Source organism: Dendroctonus ponderosae, unplaced genomic scaffold, assembly GCF_020466585.1.
Source record: "Dendroctonus ponderosae isolate FM_Combo_2020 unplaced genomic scaffold, Dpon_F_20191213v2 Dpon_F_20191213_3, whole genome shotgun sequence".
NCBI classification, from domain to species: Eukaryota; Metazoa; Arthropoda; class Insecta; order Coleoptera; family Curculionidae; genus Dendroctonus; species Dendroctonus ponderosae.
The window spans coordinates 251,370-261,692 of NW_026018508.1; the positions used below are offsets into that span (position 1 = coordinate 251,370).

The following is a 10,323-nucleotide window of genomic DNA, read 5'->3' on the forward strand; positions in this document are numbered from 1 at the left end:
CTATCATTCAAGAATACTATTTTTTTACGCTAGGGATCGTGAGCGAGGAGCGACTCCCTGTGATGCTCCCGGGGATACTCCCTTCTCTCAAAGTCAAGAATAGACACACAGATGAGATGGAGCGGCGATTCGAGACGAGCGGCAGGACTAAACTGGTGCCAGGTGAGAAATAAGAGGGAGGCTTATATCCGTAGGGTAGCAAACGGCTAATATGAAAAAAATAGAATATGTTTGTTATTCTTGGTTCGGTACTCTAATGTCGGCTACTGCTAATTTTGTATCATATTTTTTTTTTTCATATATTTTTTTATTTTCTAGACCATGCGCTATTAGCAGTCACGATTATCAAGGCTTTTCTCATATGATCTACTTCCTTTGCCACTAGGTATTCCAGCTTCTATCATTGACTGCCAAGTCAATGTTCCTTTGAATGAATGTCTTACTATCGCATCGAAAATGTAAATGTATCCATAAAGCTCAGCAAAAAAATTATTTCTGTTTTCTTGCCAACTCACAATTTTAGTCATTCATTAACGTTCCACATTAACAAAACCTGAATTAAGTTGTTTGTAAGATCGGAATAGCGCTCAGATGGATTTTAATGAAACTTCCTGTGGTTTTGTTATCTACAGTAACATCTGTGCTATTTTTATGTCAAAGCCATATTTTTCTAAAAACTCGTTTCCTTTTTTCGTAAGATTTCCGATTCGGACGAAAACATTCTGGAAGTTTTGTACTACGACTCAAGAATTCCTCACTTGTGCAAAGTGGATGAACTGGCTGCTTGATCAAAACATGAGTCTTATATAGGAACAAATTCACAACGAGTTTCATTAAAATCTATCGTACCATTCTCCCGATAATAAAAGAAATAATACAGAGGAACCGAAAATTTTTTCTATAATAAACATTCGTAATATGGTCTTCGTCTGAGCCAAAGATTATCTTAGTGCCGCTTTGATCACGGGACACCCTCTATGTCACGTCACTAATTGTGTGCACGCGGAAACGAATCAAAGATTAAATGCAAATACCTACGCATACAAATACGTCGCAGGGCTCCAGAACTCGATGAATTTTCTAAATACGAGTCTGGATGAAATATGAAACCGAAAGTAATAAATTAACAGTCGAAAAGATAGAAAGAGACGCCGGCTACAAAGCAAGCGTGCTCCAGTGGGAGACGGGAGATGGATACAATTGTATGGAGAGACGACGTAGTTGGCGCAAAAGGCTTCGATTTCCTACTTCTCGTTTGCCGAAATCTGAAGTTAGCTCAACATTCAACTGACATTTTTTGAGCGTATAGCCTTAAATACGAGATTTATTAGAAAAGCTAATCTTATAAATGTAGTTGTCTGCAGTGAAACATTCAATTTTATTAAAGCAAATTATCATCATCATAAGGTCTGTCTATCTCACAAGGTCTATCTATTTCTATATATCTAGTTAGCGCACAAGGGAAATTGTAAGCTTTCTTTTACAATTGTTTTAGCTGTAAAATAAAATTATTTCCCGTGTCAAGTAACAAACCAATTTAAAAAAATTAAGTTTTCTATCGAATTATGTAGGAAAAAGTAAAAAGTAAAATTTGATAATCAGTTCACAAGTTAGAAGGCATAGTGTTTCGGCAAAGACAGCAATTTTCCGTCTGATAATACGTTAATATGTCTTTCTTGAATAATTTGATTAATTTTCTAGCGCTTTGTTAATACTTGATGTCAAATGACACCATAAAAAGTCGGGAGGTGTCAGACCTGGAGACTTCGCTGGCCATTCAATTGCACCTCTTCTGCATTATCTGAGAGATCGCTTATTTGATTACTATCCAACTGGTAAAGCAAAATGAGCATCAGCTTCATCTACTAAGTGGTAATTTAGCTTTATGCCATCATGCAGCAAGGATCTGTATGATTTTATAATGATACTAATAACTGACTGTCTCACATTTTCTGAAAGATGGAGATACGACGGTCCAGTCAAACTATCAACTTACAGAGAGACAAGACAGCCATATTATCAACTTTTAGCAAATACGATACAGCCACTTATCATACAATCGTTATTAAAGCATAGGTATGAAAGCGGGTTCCTACTGTTTGATGACAGAAATTTTCATTTCCATTCAGATGGAGTGCTATCTTATTTTACAATCCGTTATATATTAGATGAATAAGCTATACCCCGGTAAGTGTAAAATAAGTGCAATGGAATAGCCTGCAAGGTGTTCAAATTTTACTTCTGCAGACTTTCATCGTCTTAAAACCGAACCTAATAAGAAACGAAAACGGAATATTTCACTCTCATCAACTCTCAACCGACCATTGCTGAACGTAAGCGTTTTCTATTTCTCTTCGCATGTTTGCGGTCTTGAGCCCTGTACATCCAGTTTGTTCCTTCATTTGTTCCTATAAACCATAATACTTAGATTACAGAATTCGGTACCATAAAGGTTTAAAATGCGCGTTGCAGCAACTGCTGCAACCTCTGGTTACAACGATGTTGTTTAATTTCGTTTCAAAAATAGAGAAAGGGCAATTATTTGTACATTTTTTAATTAAGAAAGTTGATTGAAACATGCATGTAAGGTAGAAGATATACTTTGCGCTTAATTACTGTCAAGTGTATACCAGTAATAAACATGGTATGTATACGATTCCAGGAAAGGCTGTAGAAAAATATCCTCAATGGCCTTATGCTTTTTAATAACGAATTATTATAGTCCAAGCTTGACTGACCACGATTAACATTGTTAACAGTGGGAGAGAAAAAATTTTGCTAAACTTGGAAATTGAAACTGCGACAAACACTCACTGTGATGGTGGCAAAAGCAAATTTCGTGCTTCTGTAGGAGATCACCGATAGCATGTAAATCGAAGACAAATGAAGCTTCTGATAATAGTAAATTTTCCTCAAAGTGTGTTTTCTGTGAGAATAAAGCATATTTTAAATTTTAAAGTAAACTAGCGTGAGAATGTATGTGGGATAAACGAATGGGTGGGAGAGTTTCACTTTATTGAAGGCATAGTAAACAAAATTGAATATCAAAACATTTTCAAACAAGGCCTGTCACCCAGCCCAGGAAAACGTCGTCCGACCAAAGATGAGATTTTCGAAAAATACGTTGTCATACAGCAAAAGTGGTTTGACTGAAATAATATTAATGTGTATTCAGTATACTCCTACGGCAGGCTAGATATTTATCCAATGGAAACTTTTTAGCACGACATGACAAAAACTCAGAAATAAGTATCATAGAGCTTTGTCTTTATTCAGTAAAAATAAAAAAAATAAAATAAATTTATTGGAAATTTTGGCTTGGTTTACAACCGGTTTAAATGTCATGTCAAGATTCTCGTCAAGTTTCAATCAAAAATATTTTTTTATATCAACTCCTCAAAAATAGATTAAAACATTTGTATGAAGTGTATGTATGTATGAAAACTTTTTCCACATTATCAAACGTTCGTTATATACAGGGTGATTCAAAAATGGCGTCATTACTGTTAAGGGGTAATAGGGGCTCACTTGGAAGATACGAGAAAATTATTGAATTTGTTTTTCGATAATTTCTGGAAGATACTAACAGTTAAAAACCGAATTTCAACTTTGCAAAGCACAAAAAAGCAGCATTATTTTGAAAGTGTTCCGTGTTTAATTGGATGCATATTGGAATACTTAAAGATTCGAAAAGAAAAAATTCGATCTTTGACGATTATTTCAGGGGAAATGCCACAGTAACATAGCAGAAGCTGTAAGAACTCACGCCAACAAAGGGCGAGGAGACTGGTTCCAGGAAGATAGTAGATGATAATAGATGTTCGGGTTCCAGACACAGAGGACCAAGTATTGGGCATGATTACAGAAGAGCCTTTCAGGGACACACCTACCATTGCACAACAACTGACACTTTCCCAGGCACCCAATAAATACCGGCTACATTTCTACCACGTATGTAAAATCACATAAAACCAATGGACTGAAACCAATGAACTGAACACCGGAATAAATTGAGCAGGAGTTAATTTACCGAATACGAGAAGCTGCTCGAGAAGAGTGATTACACAGACGCTAGTTTGGAGTTACAGACTCAAATGCATGTTTTTGTAATTGTAAACATATTAATAATTTGAGGTGACGAGTTTCGAAATAGGTTCTGCTATTCAAAGATTCCTGTTGAATTTACCGTTTGTCCTTGTCTATCTTATTGTCACTTTCTCTATTTATCCATGGTTACCAGAGTTTCCAATAATGACAAAGCAACACAGATATTTACGTAATATTAATTAGGCAGATTACCTTGAAAAACATTGTTAGCGTTTTTATAGTTTTTTTGCACATTTCTGAGTTTTTAATAACAATTTATTTTTTTTGCTATTTTTCTGTACTCCTAAAACACCGCCAGACAACACCTCCAGAAGAATGACGCTAATTTTAAATCACCTTGTATGTTATAGTTAACTTTCGAACTTGACTAAAATCGACACTTGCCGGTTAGCCTCGAGTTTAGCATAAATGTTAGGTTAATGTCGAAAGAATTTCAGATAGTTACATTAATGGGTAAATTGGAATTCAGCCATTTCTACTTGTTAATATTAAATGTGTTAATAGATACGTTGTGAATAAACGCTCACTTTCTAGCGGGAATACTTCTAATGCGAATACCACACCTATAACTAACGTAACATAAATATATTGGACAATGTTGGCAAATGAGTAAATAAAATATATTTGTCTCTATCGCGCCAACCACCTAAGTTAGTCTAGAGGGCGAAATGCGAATTTCGTTTTAAGTTTTATTGTTTTTAGTAGCTAAGATAATTGTAAAAAACAGACGCTAGAACAAAAACGTTCAGAAATACATATGTTGCAATTTGCCGATAATCGGGCTTTCATTCGTCGGTTGGGTGCAATCGTATGCTTAAGTCGGTATTGGGAGTGCCGTTCAAATCGGTATCGCGCACAAAAAGAAAAGTTTATTTAACTACAGTCCACTTCAACGGAAACCGACAGACAATAAGGAACTTAACATGTTATTCTCGTTATTATCTGTTGTATTTGGATTAAACCGGGAATTAAAAAAAAAATCGTAATAATTAAAAATTCAGCGGGGCACCATTTTTGCTTCTTTTGCAAATTTAGTAGTGTGTACGTACACATGATACTGGACAAAATTTAAAAAAATATTTTCTTGCTAAATTATGTTTTTGCCATATATCCGATCCTTGTGAAATATCGTTAAAATATCTCCATGCGTTTTCAACACCCCATAAATGCACAACAAAGCATTTTTGAGCTATAATTTATTTAGAAAATTAGCATTATTTTCGGGCGTAAAAAAAGTAATGCTTCTTCTTCATGAAACCCCTTTTTGTTCGGGATGCCAAATTTTAATTAGTGTAGGGATATAAGCGCCAGAGACCAGCTAAAGAACCCGAACCAGCCCTCTAACTCTCATTTTTTCTTAATCCTATATAGAAAACTGAACGTAGAAAAATGCTACTTATTTATGGCTTTGAGAATTTTCGTTTTTAAGAGCTGCTGCATAATTTATCCAAAAATATGCAGATAAGTACATACTACAGTTACTTGCTACTTTTAAGAAACGGGCTTCATCTATTTGGCGTCTTCTTGATCAAAACTATTTGCGGAAGCAGCTGAAGTCGACGTTCTCGACCAAATTCCCCTGAAATGTACCTGGTCGTATTGTCAGGCAGTTACAGCAACAAGGTGCAGCCCGAATAGATTATACAAGTGCTCAAAACACAGCACCTCCTCATTATGTACTTTCAGATAGGCAATGGCTGGATAATAATTATTCAAGTAAATGGAATGGGAGATAGTAGAGGAAGAAAGTTACTATCAAAATACCCAGACAAAATACAAGTGATTTTTTTTGTGCAGTGGGACACCTAAAATATGGTCTTTAATAAACAACGCCTGATGAAATTTAGCAAATATTGTTCATTTGTGAAAGAAAAATGAGCAGATGCATACATTTCGTTTTGCCAACTAAGCAGGAAAACGGCTTACATGATTAATCCCGTTTTTGGTTCCTCTGATACACCCATTGCTATTTTTTAAATTGTCACCGTACTAGGGCTCGGATATGTTTATGATTTGTCAGAAATATTTTGTTCCAGTTCCTTATATCTTACCTATCACAAGAAATTCCAGTGAGTGTAAAAACGCTGGCTGTCACAGTAGCGTTTGCGATGAAATTGCTTATTGTGCAGTACCATGTTCCAAACGGCCAATTTCTGGAAATAAACAAATAATTATAGCATAATAACGATAATAATAATATTAATATTAATAATAATGATGATAATAATATTAATAATAATGATAGTAATAATAATAATAATAATGATAATAATAATAGTAATAATTGTAAATATATTTTTTTGTTCAGAAAGTAAACCATTTAACGGAATCTTGTTATGGACCGACTGCTGAACCTTCTTGCCGCAGTGGTTTAGGGTCTATTTAATTTGCTGATGACTTAGTCCTTATAATACAGGCACAAACAAAACAATGATCAGGCAACGTATCCATAATGTAGTGAATATACGAGCCCTAACAACTATATGACTTGCAAAATGCAAATTTAACAATAATAATAACAATGCTTAATTGAAGTACGGTAGAGCGTACAAAACGAAATTGGTCAAGGAAACGATTGAGAACACCAACAGTATGAGAGTTTGTTTTGCGCTCCAGACTGGCGAGGGGGAAAATTACAATACGTAAAATGAAAAACGACCAAAAAAAGTTGTTAACGATAGAGACAATTAGCCCTGTGCTGTCTCATAAATGCTATTTTTAACGGCCACACGTAATGGCAACTTAACAGTTCAGGATAACATTTTCGATAACGCAGCAACACAACCGAGGTGTGCTCTATCTCCGAGTGAACGTATGCGTTTCCGACCCAGTTATCCATCAAACGTTAAAAAGGAAAAAAATATTGGATGCATAAAGTGAGATGCCCTTATAAGAAATAAGAAGAGAGGGAGAGATAACATCAAACCATCGAAGGTCCTAAAACATATGCACCACCGCCACAGGTGCACGTGTTGGCCATTTGGGCCACCTACTTCCATACTTGTCTTTGTTTATGATTTGCATTCACTTTCAATTTCGTTCGTTATCGTTCTTGACCTATCATCTCAAACACTTTCAATGGAGCATATACAGAAGAGGCACAAAAACAACCCGCAAACAATTTGAAAATTTAGTAGAGTTTGTGGACAAAAATAAAGTTTATTTTCAAGACCATTTACCAATTGTTCTAATAAAGCTAACCTTATGAGACCACCAAAAGACATATTTTTCTTTTAAATTAAAAACAAATTATAGCTAAAAAACAAAACTACGCTTTGATTTATTTATTCCCCGAAGTTAACTTCGAGGGATGCACGTTAAGTTCGATAGCGGCATATGATTTGATGCTGTTATTCTGAAGCTCTATTTCTTCATATAAGGTTCGTCGATAGCGTGCGCCTGTTATAATATAAACGTTTTACTGATACAACACACCAGTTGGAGCCACATAACGTGTTTGACGGATAACATGCACGTTAAAGTTAACGTGAGTGATACAGCACAGGGCTGATTATCGCAGAAATCATCGAACCGTTTTACCGTAACCGCTTTGATCAGGCTCAACCCCACGGAAAACAGGGAAGGCCGAGGAAACTCATTCTAAATGTAGGATGCGAAGAACTCCAGTCAATCGACAAAGCAGATCTCAGAGCAGCACTAGGTCTTCTAAGGAACGGTAAAGGGCCTGTCGAGGATATAATAACTAGCGAAATGCTAGAACAAGCATTTTGATACTCACGAACAAATGTCTCGAGGAGGGCAGAGTTCCCTACTCATTGAAAGGGGGAGAGGTTCTCCTGCTTCTCTAGAACGGTGACTATGCGAATATAGAGAGTTACAGAACTGTCAGTTTTCTTTCGAGCTTTTACGCCTTACCCAGAAGTTCCACTTTCACCAGCCCATCGAAGAAACTGGCTTCAGTAAGGGATTGGGCACGAGTTACTACAGGGTGATTCAAAATTGGCGTCATTCCTCTGGAGATGTTGTCTGGCGGTTTTTAGGAGTACAGGAAAAATAGTAAAATAAATTAATTGATATTAAAAACTAAGAAGTTTTTAAAAAACTATATGAGAAATACGGCAGCAATGTTTTTCAAGCTAATCTGCATAGTTAACATTGCGCAAATACCTGTTGCTTCGAAATTATTAAAAACTCCGGTAAACATGGAATTATACAGTGCCAATTAGATAGACAAGGATAAACGGTAAATTGAACAAGATTCGTTGACTGCGCAACGTACTTCCGAAATGTCAACCTGTTCTCATAACCTTGATTTCTGCGGCGTTTGGTGTTTACCCAAATAATCCATACAACACCAAAACATTTGAATTGTTAACTGCAAACAAGCTAGTGCCTGTGTAATCTCCTTATTATACACTCTCATCAAGCAGCTTCTCGTATTCAGTTAATTAACTAGTGCTTCATTTGTAGATACAAATACCTTGTGCTGTGTGTATCGTACAAACGTGGTAGGAATGTAACGCTTCCTCGGTATTTATTTCATGCTTGGGAAAGTGTCAGTTATTGTGCTCTGAGTGCCCCTGGAAGGCCCTGATTCGATTATGCCCAATACTTGTTTCTCTGTGTCTGGAACCCGAACACCGATTGTCGTCCACTATCTTCCTGGAACCACTCTCCTCGCCCTTTGTTGGCGTGAGTTCTTTCAGCTTCTGCTATGTGACTGTAGCATTTCCCCTGAACTAAGCGCATATCCGCAAATTCGTAAAAGGAAATTCAAAGTAAGTTGCAGTTTGACAAATTATTGTTACTATTGACAACGGCTATCCACCTGGAACTATCTGTTAATGACAAAAAACATCATTGCCGCTGTGCCTTTTCACCAAAAATTTGTAGAAGAGAACTTTTTTGATATAAAAAATTTTCGTAATTTGGAGCAAAGATCGTAATTTTTCTATTTGAATGCTTAAATATTCCAATATGCTCCCAATTAACTAACTAACAATAGCTACCAACATGGAACAATTTCTAAATAATGCTTGATAACGAAGTTGAAATTTGATCTTTAAATGTTAATACTTTCTAGAAATTTTCGAACAAAAAATTTTCAATATTTTTTACTCCCCAAGTGAGCCTCTATCACCCCTTAAAAGGAAAGACGCCAATTTTGAATAACCCTGTATATTCAAGCTGTGCGCACATTAATCGAGAAATGCACGTAGTACAATATTTTCTTCCATATTGCCTTTATAAGCTACCCGAAAGCCTTCGGTGCGATTGAAATTTGGGCTGTGCTTCAAGCAATGGATCGTTCCTGTATCGACTCCAGATACTCACTACCTACAACTAACTACTAACAACTAACACGCTACTTTGCAAGTCAAAATGCTGGTGCTGGGTTACAGTCACAAAAAAATACCAGTCTAGAGAGGCGTCCGGCAAGGTAAAATAATTTTGCTCAAACTTTTTACCAAGCCACAGTTATTTGCGCACTGTTAATTGGGCAGATTATTTTGAAAAACATTGCTGCCGTATTTCTGATATAGGTTTTTGCGAATTTCTCAGTTGTTAATAACAATTAATTTATTTTACTATTTTTTCTGTACTCCTATAACAGCTCCAGACAATACCTCCAGAGGAATGACGCCAATTTTGAATCACCCTGTATTTTGTAATCTTTCATATTTAATTTTGTTATCATTGCTGTTTTGTAATAATATGTAATAAATATGTTTTGAATTTAATTGAAAAAATATTTGAGTATACCTCGGTTATTTCAGAAAACATGGGTTCGGTCTTCTTATTTTATATCACGCATCGCATTCTTGATGTTAAGACGATACGAATCTCTCTTCAGCTTATAGTTGCAAAATATGTAAAACGAATTTATTAGGGCTTATTTTCAATTCTCTGTATCATTTCTATAATTAATTGTGTTTACGACGCGTCAAAATGGATTTTTCCCTTCATATACCCTTTGATTCCTTTATGATTAAACCTTCTCAATTCAGTTTAATTTTTTTAGTCTTGGATTAGTTCAGTTAGAATTTTTTTTTGAACATACGCGCGATGGCTTACATTATGTATATACAGGGTTGCTCATTAGTGCGTCAAAGTGCGATATCTCAGTAAATATGAACTTTACAAGAAAATACGTCCTACGAAAGTTTTTCATGTTTAAAAGGTCCACATTTTAAAATTACTTTCCAATATACGGGGTGTATCATAAACGTGTGGTAGTTACCAACTTTGGTTTTT

The 10,323-nt window shown here is 35.7% G+C and overlaps 1 protein-coding gene across 4 annotated transcripts in view; it reads right to left on the reverse strand.

Annotated features, from left to right (window-relative positions):
* The window catches only part of LOC109542504 (tachykinin-like peptides receptor 86C), a 183,591-nt gene that overhangs the window by 119,692 nt on the left and 53,576 nt on the right, over window positions 1-10,323 (reverse strand). For all 4 annotated transcript variants that reach the window (XM_048665277.1, XM_048665279.1, XM_048665276.1 and 1 more), the window contains one exon: window positions 6,159-6,260. In XM_048665277.1, the coding sequence (XP_048521234.1) occupies window positions 6,159-6,260 (102 nt within the window). The remainder of the gene's footprint in view (window positions 1-6,158; window positions 6,261-10,323) is intronic.